The sequence below is a fragment of the Crocuta crocuta genome, unplaced genomic scaffold (assembly GCF_008692635.1).
Source record: "Crocuta crocuta isolate KB4526 unplaced genomic scaffold, BGI_CrCroc_1.0 scaffold130, whole genome shotgun sequence".
Classification (NCBI taxonomy): Eukaryota; Metazoa; Chordata; class Mammalia; order Carnivora; family Hyaenidae; genus Crocuta; species Crocuta crocuta.
The window spans coordinates 814,667-831,331 of NW_027527920.1; the positions used below are offsets into that span (position 1 = coordinate 814,667).

At 58.5% G+C, this 16,665-nt stretch overlaps 1 protein-coding gene across 1 annotated transcript in view; it reads left to right on the forward strand.

Annotated features, from left to right (window-relative positions):
- The window catches only part of SEMA7A (semaphorin 7A (JohnMiltonHagen blood group)), a 22,464-nt gene extending 6,903 nt beyond the window's left edge, over window positions 1–15,561 (forward strand). Inside the window, exons 2-14 of the mRNA XM_077745814.1 lie at window positions 6,595–6,746; window positions 7,294–7,335; window positions 7,647–7,739; window positions 7,962–8,046; window positions 8,172–8,282; window positions 8,945–9,084; window positions 9,701–9,885; window positions 10,752–10,860; window positions 10,945–11,143; window positions 13,506–13,633; window positions 13,847–14,001; window positions 14,195–14,256; window positions 14,549–15,561. Of these exons, the coding sequence (XP_077601940.1) occupies window positions 6,595–6,746; window positions 7,294–7,335; window positions 7,647–7,739; window positions 7,962–8,046; window positions 8,172–8,282; window positions 8,945–9,084; window positions 9,701–9,885; window positions 10,752–10,860; window positions 10,945–11,143; window positions 13,506–13,633; window positions 13,847–14,001; window positions 14,195–14,256; window positions 14,549–14,910 (1,823 nt within the window). The 3' untranslated portion in view covers window positions 14,911–15,561. The remainder of the gene's footprint in view (window positions 1–6,594; window positions 6,747–7,293; window positions 7,336–7,646; window positions 7,740–7,961; window positions 8,047–8,171; window positions 8,283–8,944; window positions 9,085–9,700; window positions 9,886–10,751; window positions 10,861–10,944; window positions 11,144–13,505; window positions 13,634–13,846; window positions 14,002–14,194; window positions 14,257–14,548) is intronic.
- The last annotated feature ends 1,104 nt before the right edge of the window (window positions 15,562–16,665 follow it).

The following is a 16,665-nucleotide window of genomic DNA, read 5'->3' on the forward strand; positions in this document are numbered from 1 at the left end:
CACCCCACCCCACCCCCGGTCCCTGGAGCCTCAGGCCTGCACACCCACTCTTTTATGCTCTCTCTGGGCCATTGTGGTTAGAAGTTAGGCTTTCAGCCTCTGACAAGGCTTCACCCTCTCTGTTCCCCAGTGTTCTCTTTTGTGTGGGAAGCACTGGCCTGGAAGTTTCCAAGGGTCCTTCTACGGAGTGCAGTGCTATAAGCACAGAGTCCAGAATCTGAGAGTCAACCTCCATGCCACCACTTAACACCACATAACTGTGTGATCCTGGGCCAGTTACTCAAGTTCTGTGTTCAAGTTCTCACTGCGCTCACTATAAAATGGGGGGAATAAGAGATCCCTCCTTGTAAGGGTTAATGGTGATCAAATGAGTTAATTTATGTAAAAATCACTTAGAATAGTGCCTGGCACATAGTAAATGCAATGGAAGAGTTAGGTGGTAGGGAAATCATTGTGGCCATCACTGTCGTTCCTCTCCTTTGGCATCTCTGATTTCCGATGAAATGCAGCCTTGGGAGCCGGCCCCTGCCAGCTCTCCCTCACTGGCTCTGCTGAGGGGCCACCCTTGCTCTTTGCCCACTCCTACCCTCCCCCCGGCACAGGCGAAGGGCTGAGCTAGGGAAGCTTCTGTTTCTCAAGTGTTCCCGTCTTGCCTGCCTCCCTCTGTTAGAGTCATGTAGCCATCCTCTGCCCTCTGCCCTGGCTCTGGGCCCAAGGGCAGGCCCTATGCCTGTCATCTCCTTTAAAGGATAGTTGACCTTGGCCTTACTCTGGGGCTTTTGGAACCTGCTGGGCTGAAGAACAGGCGGAAGGTGAACAGGACATGATGTTCATCCTGGGTTTCCTGCCTTCCCTGGCCTTGGAAACTTCTCCCTGCTCAGTGCAGCCTGGCGCACCCACAGCCCGCTGTCCATACTGCCCCTTGCCCTGAAGCCTTTGCCCCAGCTGGTCTCTCCACCAGCCAAGCCTCTGGCTATTCGAGCACAGTGGCATGGTGCAGAGAGCACATGGCCCTTGCCGGCCTGGAGGGGCCTTAGTTTTCCTGTCTATAAAATGGTACAGGGGTACCTGGGTGGCCCAGTGGGTTGAGCGTCTGACTCTTGATTTTGTCACCTCAGGTTGTGATATCGAGCCCCACGTGAGCCCCACGTCAGGCTCCACACTCAGCATGGAGCCTGCTTGGGATTCTCTCTTTCACTCTCTCTCTCTCTCTCTCTCTCTCTCCCTCCCTGACCCCTGCTCCTCTCCTACATTCTCTCTCTCAAATACCAAAATAATTTTTAAAATGGGGGTACATTCACTTGATTTGCCTTCTTTGCAGGGTGGTTGGGGAATTTGGCAGGCTAGTTGATGGGGACAGAGGGTGAGGTTGGCTTCTCCTGCTACCCCCACCTCCATCCAAAAGCTGTCTCTGACTTTTCCAAGACTCATCACCCCACCTTCCCTGAAGATGAACTCAACCCTGACTGTTTTGTGATTTGTCCTAAGAACCATGACTGGGTCATAAAACCTAGATGGTAGTAGGTACTAGTCTCTTCAATTCACAGAGAAGGAAACTGAACTCTGGACGGCCTGGTCACAACCGACCAGCCACCTGGCTTCCAAAGAACACAGGCTTCTTGGAGCCCGGGCTGAGCCCACATGGGAGATGTGCTCCCCTCCCCCCCCACAGCTAACCTTGTTGGGTGGAGGGGTGTGCCCCTTCAGCCCCCGCACAGCTCACTGTTCCTATGGCTGGTGAAGACAGGCAGACCTGTCCCTCCGTCGTGAGCTCAGTACCACCTCAAGGGCCTGCCAGGCAGCTGTCTGGACACTTGCTCTGTCCAGTGTTACCAAAATGCCAAAGGCAACCGTCACTGCTCCTTGGCATGGGCCGGAGCCACCCTGGAAACTGGGCTTATGGGTATAGGACCAGCGTCTCCTGCCCTCGTTCCTAGCCATATCTGGAGAAACAGAGATGAAACAGTTGCTCATTTGCAGTCATCCCAGTGGGAAGGTTTCCCTCCGCTGATCTGACGCAGCGCTGAGTTTCACCATTAGTCACTCCTTAGGGTTTGAGGCCTGGATTGCTAAAGGCTCCCGAGAGATCAGGGCTCACCTGGAATGTGGGTGGGTGGGTGATTCCCTTCAGTTATCAGGTTAGCAAGTTTTCACCTGGTGGGAAGGGAGGGAAGGATGGGGAGCAGGATGTGACCCAGGGAACTAGGAAGAAGCAACATACAGTGTTTTGTAAATCACCTCTGGGTGGTGGTCCCAGAGGGCTGGAGCTGGTGATGGGCACCGGATGCACTGGGCTGTAGCCTTGGCCCTACCTCTGCCCTCCTTGCTATGTGTCTTAGGCCACTGGCACAGCCTGTCTGGCCTCTGTGCCCTCTCAGCTCAGTGATTGTTCAGATCATCTCCCTTCTACCTTGACCTGTGGGGTGTGCATTGCAAAGGGTGGAGAGGCTGGATACTAATTCGTGGACCACATGTGGCCCTCCCTCCTCTTTCTCGGCTGTGTGTGTGTGGTATGTGAGGGTGTGAGGTGGGCCTGACAATACAGGGTGGGGTGCAGCTGTGGGAGGATGTGGCTGGGTCCCCAATCAGAGGTTGGCCTGGCTCCTGCCCTGTGCCCAGGCCTCCCAGGCTGCCTGACTCAGGCATTGCCTGCTGCGTGCCCACATTCCTACCATTCTCAGAGCCTGCCTCAATGCCCACTTTCAAAGGGCTCCTTGAGGTTAGCATTCAAGGCCTGCTGGGTCAGTGGGTCAGGCTGGAAGGCTGTTCCTGCCTTGTTGCTTCCCTTCATGGGCAACAATATCCCATACATTCCAGCCCCAACTCTACTGTCCCAGGCTGGCCCCCTCTTTCATAGGCTGTGAGGATATGGGGGCAGTGGGGACCAGATGGTAACAACACTCAGAGTGAAGGAGAGAGGAGGAGCGATAACCCCCCAAGGCCAGCCTGCTTTAGGAAAACCATCTTGCAGGAACCCTGGACTTGCCCCAGCTCATAGGCCACTGGCACTGTGGTAGGAGGGTTGTGGCTCCAAGAGCAGTCAGGTCTGATTCTTTCCAACAGCATCTTGTCTCCCACGCCCAGCTATCTTCCTGACCCTCCTTTCTGGCTGGGGCTGGGCCTTGGCCTTGCAGCTCCTGCCATGGTGAGGAAGGTGGGGACTCCAGGGGCTATGGAGTCCGGCTGGGTCCAGGGCAGCCTGAGCATGCTCTTTCTCGGTCCAGAATGAGCAAGGATGGGCTCAGAATTGCATGGGGGTGGGGGGGTCTTGTGCCCAGCCCACCTTTGGGGCCATGCCCTCCCCATGTGCCCCTAGCCCCCTCCCCTGCCTGAACCCCTGGTTATTCTGGGAGCTTTTAGCTACCACTTAGTCAGCCACTAATGCGTCAGGCCGGGGAGTGAGGGGGGAGATACGGTGCCAGACGGTGCTCCTTTTAGACATCAGGATAGGAAGCAGAGGGGGCTGGTCAGGCAGGGAGAGAAGGGAGGTGGGGGGATACGGAGGAGGGGAGGGTTTCCCCACCCTGGCCCTGCGATCCTAGCCCTGCTCCAAGGGAGGAGAAGGGCAGCAGTGGAGACGGATGGGCAGCATCCTTGGGCTCCCTTCCCCATCACACCCTGGGCCCTTAGGTCTATGTACCCCCCATTCAGTCAGCCTCCCCACCTTTGCTCAGCTGTTTCCCTCGTCTGGAATTCTCTTCCTGCCTCTTCCTGACCCATCTAGCTTTGATCTGCCTCCCCCTGCCCTATGGATTCATTGGGAAGCAAGAAGGTGCATTTAAGGATGTGACACTTACTCACTTGGCTGGGTCTTTTTAGGGGCAACCCCTGGCCTTGCTCAGCCCCTGCGTGGGTGGAGCCTTGAATGCCGCCCCCTCCTTGACCCAGCTCTCTGTGATGGTGCCATCGGGCCATGGGTCCTGGCTGTGAAGGCTTAGTGCTGCCTTCACTTCCAGGCAGCCCTCCTGCCTCTGAGCCCCCAGCCCCCGCTCCTGCAACCTGAACAAAGCTTCCTTTCATGTATTCATCGAGCTGCTGCCGTTCAGACACTTCCCCGGCACAATCAGGCCCTTTGAGGGCCTTGGGCAGTGCGGGAGCCAGGCTGGGGCAGGGGTGGAGAATGGGCCAAGGCCTCGAGCTGGTGCCGTCCTCCCCATGCACATCACCAGGCACCGACTGAGGAGGGGTGGGAGCCTGGAGGTCAAGGGAGGCAATGCTGCAGCCCCTGTTTGTTCTTCTGCAAAATGGGGCTAGCAGTCCCTGCTTCCTCCAACCCTGGCTGCAGCAGCCAGGATTTAAAGGGAACGGGACACAGGCTTGCAGATCTGTGTAGGACTGCCCTGGGCTTCGTGCTGCAGCCCCTCACGCTGCACCCAGCAGTGGGCAGCCCTCGCCCTCCCTCCTATCGTGTCCTCATAAACACTTTGCGAGCAGCCTTGAGTTCTGCCCCGAGACAGTTTTGCATGAGATCTGGGGGGAGGGCTTGCTTTGGTGCAGCCGTCTCACTTTTGGGGCTGGATTTCAGTGTAGGGTCTGATCTCCCCCACAGACCTTGCTCCCCAGGGCTGGGCTTGACTTCCCAGGGCAGGGCTCCCCCCGCCTCCCCCACCTGCCCCCGCATCAGACTGAATTCCCTAGGGCAGGACCATGACCCCCAGACGAGAGCTGTCCCTCAGGGCCCACTCTGGTGCCTCTTCCCCCACCACTAGGTCTGTGGTCAGCATTGCAGTCCCCTCCTCTGGGACCAGTGTGGTTTGAGGGGTAGGCTTGCAGGGGCTTGCACTCTCAGCGCCCAGCCTGTCTCCAGACGTAGACATGCAGCTTTCCCTGGCCAGAGCTGGCTAGGGAAGGCGGGGTGGGGGGCGGCTGCAGATCGTCTGGATCTCTGGCTGGCTGCCGGTAAAAGGGGAGCCAGGAAGCTGACCCCAGCACTTTAATTTTACCCCAGCTGAAAAGGCGGGGGAGCCTGGGGCCATGCCATGCCTGAGCCTTGGCCAGCACCACGTCCCCACCACCCAGTGCAGAGCTGGGGTCTCAGCCCGGCCCTGTGCAGCTGGGGCTGAAAGCGTGAGCCTGGGGTGTGATGAGGCCTGATGTGCTGAGCTGCTCTGGCTGAGTGGGGTGCCCCAGGAGAACCAGGGGAACCTGAGAGCTGCGAGCTCAGCACTTCTCTGTGGCACGCAGTGCTGCCTCTTCCTGNCTAAGCATGACCTTGGACTAGCATGCCCTCAGAGGCCCTGAGTTTCCGCCTCTGTGCCACCAGCCAGGCCACACCTGAGGTGAAAACTGAGAATATCCCACTTCCAGGGATGACTTGACCATGCAGGGAGATAGCTTAAGGAAAGGGAATGAAGGCATGGGTCACAAGGTGTGCCCTCGCTGAATGCAGAATCTGTTGGAGTGACTGGTGTGGCCATGAGAGGACTGCGGGGGGTGGGGGCAGACTCTGGGGGATGGCTGTCCCTCTCCTGTGGCGCTGCAGTGTGTTCTGCTTCAGGGTTGTTGGGAAGCTGGCTGCTCCTGAAATTGCTGCAGCTGAATAAACAGTGGTCAGGCTGTGCTCTGGGGTGCGGCCTCGAGCTGCTCAGAGATGGGGAGACACTAGCTGTGGCTGATTGCTGGGGGCACAGCCACAGGCTGTCCCATCCCTGTAATTTAGTACCACAACCAGGACAACCTCAGCAATATCACCGGAGATGAGACATCTGCTCCCTGGAGGCAGTGGCTGCAGACAGTTTCTTTTTTGGGAAATATTGTCCCGGTCAGCCCTTCTGCCCACTGTCCCCTGTGAAGGGCTCCCTGTCCCAGAGTTGCTGGGGAGAGAGGGCTGATCTTTCCCCACCAGGGCAAGATGGCATCCCTGGGAAACCAGACCAGAGCAGCCCTGGCCATAGAGCCGGGCTGGGGCGCAGCAGCGTGGGCTCTAGTTCAGTGCCTGCTACTGACCGTGTGACCTTGGGCTGCCTCTTTCTGGAGTTCCATTTTCCCATCTGTAAACATGGGAGGGAGTGGATGTTCAGATTCCTTTCTGGCTCTGATCTAAGCTGCCCTGCTCACTAAGGGGCTGGGTGGGCCAGGAGGGGGTGCAGAGGGCTTCCCAAAGGAGGGGCTCGGGTTCTGACCAAAGTGATCCCTGGGAACCTGGACTCTCAGTGGGTTCTTTAGAGGCCCAGCTCCCTGCAGGGGATGGAGGTTGCTGCTTGCTATCCTGGCAGCAGAGCAGGGGAGCCCTGGTCCCTCCTGCAAGAGCCCGGCTTCTTAGGAAAAGCAGACTGTGCGTGCATGTGCGTGTGGATGTGTGTGTTGAGTGTGGGGGGAGTTTGTTCTCCCCAGGGGTCCCTACATCCTGCCCTCGTCCTGAGGTCACACATATTGTAGGACAGGGGCCTTGGCTTCGAGTGAGGACAGCTGGTTGCTGGACCCCAGCTGGGGATCCCGCACTTCTCCCACTCATGGCTCTGAGTCCTTACACTACCCCAGCCCAGACCCAAACACTAGTTGCCAGGCAGGTGCTGCTATGCCTGGCGGGGTGGGGCGGGGTGGTGTTCTTCCTGTCCAGGGTCTCAACATTTCTGCCAATTGCCTCCTCCTCAGGCCGCGCAGGGCAGGACTGGGTGGACTTTGGTCTGGCCGAGCCTCACACGGTGCTTTTCCATGAGCCTGGCAGCTCAACCGTGTGGGTGGGTGGACGCGGCAAGGTCTATATCTTCGACTTCCCCGAGGGCAAGAACGCCTCCAAGCGCACGGTGAGCCTAGACCCCTCTGCCTGGATCCCTCTGCTGGCTCCGGGGCCAGAGCGGAGCCCCTCCTTCATTCCCTCCTTGCCCCATTTCTCTCATCTCCCCTCTGTCCTTGGCGAGGGGCCTTGGGGAATCCGGGGGAGCTAGCATCTCTTTCTAAACAGGTCCACCCCCCGATTATGCCCCATATAGGGTCCCTGGGAGAGGCTCCCTAAAGGTAGTCCAGATCGGAGTGGGTGCTGGGGCAGTGCAGAGAAAAGCCCAGAGCTAGGCTCTACCCAGTCAAGGGAGTAGTGCTGATGGGGGAGACCCAGTCAGGAAGCTGGGCTCCAGAACTCCATGGCCCCTATCTTCTGAGATCTCTCGGCTGGCCTGTAAGCCAGATCTCTGGGCTTTGGCTCTGGGTATCAGGCCAAACAGCCTGTGTGATCTTGGGTAAATCACTCACCCTCGTTGCTCGTCTATAAAATGGGCTCGTCCTGAGGATGCATGGAAAGCACGCACAGACATGTTGCCTTGGCAGAGTGGCCTAATGCTCTCCCCTCCCCTGCAGGTGAACATTGGCTCTACGAAGGGGGCCTGCCTGGACAAGCGGGTGAGTGGGGAAGAGGAGTGCAGAGGGGAGGCTGACCCCCTTGGGAAAGGAGTCCCTGAGAGTCTAGGGAAGGAAGCATGGGCCTGCCTTGGGAGCCGCGGTCTGGGAGAAGCAAGGATTCCCAGCTCTGAAGGGAGACGTGCTCCTTCACTAAGGCCACTGTGTCCTTGCTGTTCTTGGGGGCATTGGAGTCCCTGGAGGTGCCTCCTCTGCTCAGATTTCTGAAGCCCCCTGCCCCAAGACCGAGGGGCCTAGTGCAGGGCCTGCCAGGGCCCCCAGCCAACATCTCTCTTTCCCTTTTGCTCGGGCAGGACTGTGAGAACTACATCACGCTCTTGGAGAGGAAGGGTGAGGGGCTGCTCATCTGCGGCACCAATGCCCGGCGCCCCAGCTGTTGGAACTTGGTGAGAAGGCCCCTGCTTGTGCACCTGTTCAGCTCACCCTTGTCTGGGTGCACCAATGCTTCTGCGCCCAGCATGTTGGGAAGGAGCTGGGAGGACTCTGAGGCTGGCCTCACCTCATGTCAAATCCCTGGGGGGATGGGGACCCTGGCTGGGAAGCTGGTGCCCTTGGGAAGCAATGGCCATGGCATCCTGCACTGTCTGACCCTCCTTTGTCTCCCCCAGGTGAATGGCACCGTGGAGTCGCTTGGCGAAAAGAGAGGCTATGCCCCCTTCAGCCCAGATGAGAACTCGCTGGTTCTGTTTGATGGTAGGACAGCTGCCTTGGGCTGGGGGTGGGGAGGGTGGTCAGCTCTGTGTCCAGTGGCCCAGGTTTGGAGGTGGGACTTCCAGGAGCCATGTGCCCTTACCCGTGCGCCTCCCCCCCATGCCCAGGGGACGAAGTGTACTCCACAATCCGGAAGCAGGAATACAACGGGAAGATCCCTCGCTTCCGCCGCATCCAGGGCGAGATCGAGCTGTACACCAGTGATACCGTCATGCAAAGTGAGTCAGCCTCTGGCTGGGCTGTGGGGGCTGAAGAGGCGTGAATGCCCAGGGCAGTGATGGGGTCCACAGGTTCCATCGGGGGTGGGGAGCTCCCCAAGGGCCACTGGGCCACAGCCCGCTCAAGAAACTGGGGGCCTGAGTAGCCAGAGCCAAGAAGGTTGCCTATAAGGGAGCAGGGGAACAACAGAGACCACAGTGTGGAGGCAGGGTGGGCCCAACACATTCTGGGAGCAAAACAGAAGAAGCTGCAGGCCCAGCGTGGGGTCCCCAAGAGCCACAGTGTATCCCTCTGCTGAGCTCATGTCGGGGCCACACCTCCTTCTCCTCATTAGGACTCTGCCAATTAGGCAGAAGTGACATAGGGGCCCCCAGGGACCTCCCCCCAGTCCCCAGGCATGAAGTCATTGCTCCTGGGCCGATGACATCTTTGTGGAAGAGGGCAAAACAGGTGTGCGGTGGGGGTGCAGAGTCTCGGGCCCCTGGGGCTGTTGGACCTGATGTTCTGAGTTTTAATCTAGGTCTGATTTGCTCTGGGTTTGTAGAGATGTGTGTGTATGTGCGTGCATGCGTGCACGTGCACGTGGGCACGCACACAGAGTTGGGGTGGGTCCTCTGAGCAGGCTCCCAGCCTCACATCCATTTGCCTGTGTCTCCGGCAGACCCCCAGTTCATCAAGGCTACCATCGTGCACCAAGACCAGGACTATGATGACAAGATCTACTACTTCTTCCGAGAGGACAATCCTGACAAGAACCCTGAGGCTCCTCTCAACGTGTCCCGCGTGGCCCAGCTCTGCAGGGTGAGTGCGTGGCCGAGAGGGCAAGAGTGTGTGTCTGAGCCCGAACGGGAGCAAGCGGACATCTGCACACATGTTTCTGTAAAGGAGCGCGTGAAATGTGCGAGTGAGTCGGGAGCAGGGTTGTGGGAGCAACTGTGTGTGCACAAGAGGGTCCGTGCATCTGTGCTGGGGTGAAGATGGGCTCACGTGTGTGTGTGTGGTCGTGTGCAAACATCTGTATTCAAGCGTGATGTGTTTGAGTGCGTTCGTGAGTATGAAAGTGAGTTTACACATGTCTGTTTGGCCTGTGGGAAGGTGCTGGGCTGCGCGTCTGTGTCACGTGTGTACATGCACATGTGTGAAAGGAGGCAGACGCGTGTCTGAGCTGATCTGCTCTCTGGGGACCCGACACCCTTACCCTGCAGGTCCACACCGCTGGCCCTGTGCCCTGGATCGGCTGGATCCTGGCCTGAGAGGAGAGGCACCTATGCCTCGTCCCCTGGCAGGTCCTGGCCCCTTTCAGAGCTCCCCTGCATCCTCTGAGGCCTGGGTGCTGACATTCCTGGAAGCAGGTACCTTGGGTGTGCGCAGCAGCCCGGGCAGGCGCTGAGGGGCCTCCTCTTCCTCACCCTTTCAGGGGGACCAGGGTGGCGAGAGTTCACTGTCAGTCTCCAAGTGGAACACCTTCCTGAAAGCCATGCTGGTGTGCAGCGATGTCACCACCAACAAGAACTTCAACAGGCTGCAGGACGTCTTTCTGCTCCCCGACCCTAATGGCCAGTGGAGGGACACAAGAGTCTATGGTGTTTTCTCCAACCCTTGGTGAGTGACCTCATGCTGGGGCTGGGGCTGGAGCTGGCACTGGGTAAGTGTCCAGTAGGGATTAGGAGGCTTGGGCTTTGCTGAGGAGAAGGCGGATGTGGCCTGAGCGGTGCCTCCAGGTTCAAGGGACAGGGCTGTTGCTGGGTGTGGGGTGGGGAATTGCCAGTACTCAGGGAGGTGCGTGCACTGGTGTTTGTGAGCTTGTATACTACGGGCGTGTGTGCACATGCTATATGCATGCTCACGGCTGCACCTGTGCCCATGTGTCCACAGCTGGGTGCTCTGAGTGGGTGCTGGGTGCTGGGAAAAGGCTGCTCAGGCCTCTTAGGGTGCTGGGTGCTATCACACCTGCTCAGGCATTGCCTGCGCCTGATAATTCACACCTCTTAATCACTCTCATTGATTGAAAACAAGACAGGCAAAGGTGTCAGGGGGGTGTGAGGAGAATTGGGGGACGGAGTGGGGAGGCCAAAACCTTGCTCTGTTGCTCCTGGGTGGGTGGACCTGGCCTGGCTGGGAAGGGGACAGGATTGTGGCCTCCTTGGCATCAGCATGCTGCAGCTGTGTCCAGAGGGACTGGACAGTCACCCAACAGGAATGCAGATGCTGGGATTTCCCCTGCCCTGGGGTTGGCCTCTGAACTCAGTGATTCTGTGTCAGAACATAGGTTGGGGCTTTAGATTGCAACAGAGAGAAATTGGGTTGAACTTCCCTCGTTCCCTTCTCCCTTCCTTCCCTCTCTCGTTTCCTCCTTCCTTCCCCAGCATTTCATAACTCTCAGGCACCAGGTTTGCTGGGCCGGCCCGGGTGAGTGAGGGTGCGTGGGTTCCAGGCCCCCCAGTGAAGCAGTCTCTGTGTCCCCCCAGGAACTACTCGGCTGTCTGTGTGTACTCCCTTGGTGACATTGACAAGGTCTTCCGTACGTCCTCACTCAAGGGCTACCATTCCAGCCTTCCCAACCCCCGGCCTGGCAAGGTAAGCTTGTGACGCCCACCCTGGCCCAGGCCCTAGCCCCGCCTCCCAGCCATGTCACTAACTTGGACCTTTCTCCTCACCTAGTGTCTCCCAGACCGGCAGCCCATACCCACAGAGACCTTCCAGGTGGCCGACAGTCACCCTGAGGTGGCTCAGAGGGTAGAGCCCATGGGGCCTCTGAAGACACCACTGTTCCACTCAAAGTACCACTACCAGAAAGTGGTGGTCCACTGCCTGCAGGCCAGCCGTGGGGAGACCTTCCATGTGCTTTACCTGACCACAGGTGAGGGGCTACCCCCAGACCTTCTGGCCTGCTCTGTAAAAACGGAGATGGAACGTATAAGGAATGCCATCACTAACATCTGGTTGGATCTTCATACTTGGAAGGAAGAATTGAGTGGCCAAGAGGTGTCAGGTGTCAGCATGCGTGGCTGTGGAAGAGTCAGGCAGGGAAGGAGGTGGGGGCAGAGGGAAGAGGGGAGGGTGTCCTCTGGTGGGAGAAGAACAGGCGTGGGGATTCATAGGCAGAAATGTAGCAAGACTGAGCAGAGCTGGGGTCCAGAGGTCTGACCCAGGGAAGAGGGTTGGAAGAGACACGGGAAGTCCAGAGGAAGGACCTGGTCCCTGGGATCCTGTGGGCCTCTGCCAGGCAGAATGAGGAAATCAAGCTCTCTCCTGGTCTTTGGGGCCATGCAGGTGCAAGGAAACATTATATGTGGGATGCCAAGAATTTAGTGAGATGTGAAGAAGGACTTCCAGACAGCGGAGCGTTTGCAAAGTCTAGCAAGGACCGCAGAGGGGGCTTTCCTGGGAGGGTTCTGCTGAGCCAGCTCCGAGCTGAGTTTCTGGTAGCTTCTTGCTCCCAGGCTCTGGGCAAAGGGGGCTGCTGGGAGCAAGCATGGAGATCAGTGTTGATGGGGCCACAGGCTCTCCTTGAGACCGACTGGTGGTGTCATGGGAAAGGGCAGTGTCTCCCCCCGGGAGCCTAGCACCTCTGGAGCCACACGGCAGGGCCTCAGGCCCCCACCCTCAGTTATTCACATCTCCCCCTCAGTGTGGCTTCCTGCTTTTGTTTCATTTTGTGGCGTTCTCAGGGCCACGGTGGCCTTTTTGGTTGTTTGACTCCTAGAGGCCTCCATGAAAGGAATTCCCCAAGGGGCCCGGCTTCTGGCTGCTGAGACCCCACTTCTTTACTGCTTCGTTCATCCTGGCTGCACCCATGGGCCCCTGTCCTTGCTCTGCTCAGCAGTGGCTGGTCCAGCCGCTGTGGTCAGCCAGGCGATGGCAGGGCACTGGGGTGTAGGAAAGGGAGGATCACAAGACACAGGCCTGGGAGAGATGCCATTTTGGATCCTGCAGCAGGAAGGATTGGGGCCAGATAAGAAATAGAACTTTCTGAGCCCTCTGCGGAGAGCAGGAGGCACACCCAGCTGGGAGAAGCTATGGGAGGCAGTAATGGGGCTGCCACGGGGTGCCGCAGGCAGTGTGTGCGAAGGCAGTGCCAAGGCTGCGGGCTTATCAGTACAGAGGAGCGTCTGGCCACATCTCAGAGCCTCCGGGAGGGGGCTACAGGCACATAAAGGAAAGTCTTAGGCAAGCGAAGATCCCATCATCTGACTGCTTTTTTGGGGCAAGTGATGCCCTGGGAAATTGGGAGGGAGAAGTGGGGGAGGCAGGCTATTCTAGAAACTGGGACAGCAGGCGAGGTGGGAACAGGAGGGCCCGGAGGTCAGAATGTCCATTAGTTCCTGACAGGTATGAATGGAGAGAGCGTGGCCTCCAAGGCAGTCAGCCTGGCCCTTTTTAGATCTAAGATTTTATAAAAATTAAAAAAAAAATCCCCAAAGATTAAGTGCAATGTGGAGTCCTGGATTAGATCCTGGAAGAGACAAAGGACAGTGGTGGAAAAACCCAAGAAATCCAAATAAAGTCTGTAGTTGAGGTACTCGTAATGTCCCAGTGTCGATTGCTCCATTGTGACAAATGTACCACAATTACGTAAGATGATAACTTTAGGGGAAACTGGGTGAAGGGTATTCGGGAAGTCTGTACTATTTTTGCAGCTTTTCTATAAAGCTAAAATTATTTCAAAATGAAAAGTTTATTTAAAGACAATGTCCCCAAAGAGTCCAGAAAGCAGGGGAATCATTGAAGGAGCCAAGGGGTGGGGTTCTGATGCCTCTGGATTCTAGTCGCCAGCTGTGTGACCTTGAGCAAGTTGCTCAGCCTTTCTGAGCCTCATTTCCTCCTCTTCTGAACTGGGAAGAGAATACCTACCTCTTAAGGGTGTGGAGGATTCAACAATGGGAAACAAAGCGAATGCGCTTGGGCTCCACACAGGATTAAGCTCTCAGGGTCTCAGGGTGGTGCCTATAGGACAGCTGGCTCTGTGCCCCTGTGGCCCAGTGGAGCCTTGGGCCTCCTAGGATGGCTTCTGTGGCCCAGCCTTCGAAGATTTCAGGGCTGCCCTCAGGCTCCTGGTCACACTCTCCTCGCCCAGCTCTGCCCCAGTCCTGTGACCCTCGCCTGAGGACTTCCCAGCCCTCCCCACTGCCTTTCGCACTTGGCCCCTCCTAGAGGAAAGCTGCCTGGCTCTGGGGAACTCCTGCCCCCTGGCCCGCTGACCCTCTGCCCCTTGCCCACAGATAGGGGCACCATCCACAAGGTGGTAGAGTCGGTGGAGCAGGAACGCAGCCTTGCCTTTAACATCATGGAGATCCAGCCCTTTCACCACCCAGCCGCCATCCAGGCCATGTCGCTGGACGCTGAGCGGGTGAGCCTCCCCACGCCCACTGTATCCTATGGGGCTACCCAGCAATGGCAAGCTGAGAACAGAGCTCCTTTGCATGTGATTTGCTTGTCCTTTTAAGAGCCTCTGGGCCCCAGGGCCTGCCAAGGCGTGGCAGGGAGGGGGGATCCTGGGGACTTGGAACTCAGTGTTGGGGCTGGGGGCCCTGGCCTGACCCGAATCATGCTCTCCTTCTAGCGGAAGCTATATGTGAGCTCCCAGTGGGAGGTGAGCCAGGTACCCCTGGACCTGTGTGAGGTCTACGGCGGGGGCTGCCATGGCTGCCTCATGGCCCGCGACCCTTACTGCGGCTGGGACCAGGGCCGCTGCGTCTCCATCTACAGCTCCCAAGGGTACGTTGGCTAGGATCCTTCATTCCTGGGAGGATGTGGATGTAGGAGTGGGGGTGGTGTCAGTGGGCTGCAAGAGGCCACGCCCTCCTCTGGGTGGGCACTACTGCTGACCTGGGTGGGGGATGAGGATGGGGATGGGGCCAGACCCTTCGGCCTCCTGTCTGCTCAGCTTCTCTTCCCCTTCCAACTCCAGGCCGATACTACAGTCCATTAATCCAGACGAGCCACACAGAGAGTGTCCCAACCCACAGCCAGGTACCTGATCTGGCCCTGCGGGACCCCAGTTGCTGAGGGTGGTCCAGGCCTGGTTGAGAGAGACGTGGCCTGGCCCTGGGGGCCCCAGGCGGATGGGGCAGGACAGTCCTGCAGAAGGGGGCTCTGTTGGTATGGGGGGGTTGTTGAGAGGAGGATGGTAGGGGAGGCAGGGGACAGTGGGGAGGAGATTGGGCACTGTGTTCATTTAGAAGCCTTGGCCCGATCTGCAGAGGAGGATACAATCTGCCCTGGGAGCCCTCAGCCTCTCCTCACGGCCACCCCCCTTCTCCAGACAGAGCCCCACTGCAGAAGGTCTCCCTGGCTCGGAACTCTCGTTATTACCTGAGCTGCCCCATGGAGTCCCGTCATGCTACCTATTGGTGGCGCCACGAGGAGAACGTGGAGCAGAGCTGTGAGCCAGGCCACCAGAGCCCCAACTGCATCCTGTTCATCGAGAACCTCACAGCCCGCCAGTACGGCCACTACCTCTGCGAGGCCCAGGAGGGCTCCTACTTCCGTGAGGCTCAGCACTGGGAGCTGCTGCCCGACGACGGCGCCACGGCCGAGCACCTGCTGGGCCGGGCCCGGGCCCTGGCCACGTCCCTCTGGCTGGGCGTCCTGCCCACGCTTGCTCTCGGCCTGCTGGTCCACTAGGGTCCTCTGGGGCTGGGCATGGCGCCGGCCCCTATGGCCTCAGGGGCACTAGAAGAGTCTCCCGACCAGAGCCGGCTGGGCCCGGTGAGCTCCTTGCCCGATGCTTCTTCCAGGGGGACTGCATAGCCTGATGAAGGACACCAGGCCTGGAGATGGCCAGCCGCGGGCGGCTGCCGGGCCCGAGTGGGCCGGGGGGCTGGGGCCACAGAGTGAAGGCGCTGACTGTGAAGCTGGGGCATTGGTGACCTAAGATTTTATCTTCTGGAGATTACTTTTCAAAAACCCCTCCTCAAACTTGACTAAATGCAGTGATGTTCTCAGCCCAAGAGCCCATGGGCTAGAGAATGGGGTTTGGAAAGAGAAACGGGGCCCCAGGCTCTGGACCTTGGGGCTGAGGCCTGAGTCCATGCGGACTCTCTATACCCAGACTGCCCCCTCCTCCTCCCTCCTGCCATGGCTGGGGGTGGCCGCTGTTTTGGTAGGCCCAGGGCTGCCGTCTGCGGCTCCCTCACCAGCCCTGGGTCCCACTAGGCAGCCGTCTTGCATGTTTATTGAAGGATGTTTGCTTTCCGGACAGAAGGACGGAAAAAGCTCTATTTTTATGTTAGGCTTATTTCATGTATAGCTAATTCTGACTGCATCTGTATTTAAATACCATNTGGGCTGGGGTGGGGGGTCCCAGTCTGAGGCTCCGGGGATGGGATAAGAGTCTAGGGACAGGCATGGGTTCGAGGAGAGTGGCATGAGCTGGCTCTGCCCTGGGATCCCAGTCTGAGGGGGGCATGGTCCCAGTCCCCGGTGTGGGGCAGTTACAGGAGGGGGTCGGGCGAGGGAGACAGGGGAGAATGAAGGAGAAACTGAGCCCTAGGTTCACCACATTCATATAGAAGGAGGAGCCGGGTCCTCAGGGGGAGGGTCCAGGTCTCTGCCCTTGGCATTGGGGGCGGGGGGGCGGGGGGAACCCCCCCCCTCCCCTCAGCCCCCTTCCCCAGGGGCTGTGCTTCCACGCTCCTAGTCTCCCACCTTCAGCTCAGGACATGTTATAACTTAGGCTAAACTGTGAATTCTGGTGGGGACAGCCCGGGCCAAGCTCTCCAGGTGCACGGCTCTGCCCCCAGCCCTGTCCGTGAATTTCAGCAGAGAGCTGGGCCCTTCTCTGGCTGTGTCTGGCCAGCCCAGGGCAGGGCCTGGGGCCGGCGGCCTTCCAGCTTTGGCCCCTGCATCTCTTCTCAATGCACTTTAATAATGTAACATATTACTAATAAACAAGCTATTTATTTACCTATGCCTGCTCCATGCTTGGTAAAGCCATCCCAGTCAGGGGGGACAAGGGCGGGGGCTCCTGTTTATGACTCACCACCTCCCCATCATACACACTGGCTGGCTGTCCTTGGAACCCAGGAAGCGCTCAGTAGGGCTTCTAGCTAGGGAGAGACACGGGTGGGCCGGGCACCCACATCTGGGCAGTGGTCTGCTGCCTGCAAAGCTGTTGATGGGAAGCCAGACAGCTTCTGCACCCCATCTCCTCTGCTCACACCTGGGGAGTTGGCCTTTCTTCCCACCCCACCCCCACCTCCACCCCCCTGCCTCTTCCTCCCACCACTTCCTCTGGCCTGGCCAGGCGAGAAACCGCCTCAGGCCTCCTTGCCTCCAGGGGGCCCACGCTGGGAGGGAGAGCTGATCAAATGAGACCCAGTGGGAGAAATGTGTGTGTGCAGGAGGCTGGAGGGCTGTGGCGGGGGGGTGCCTGAGCAG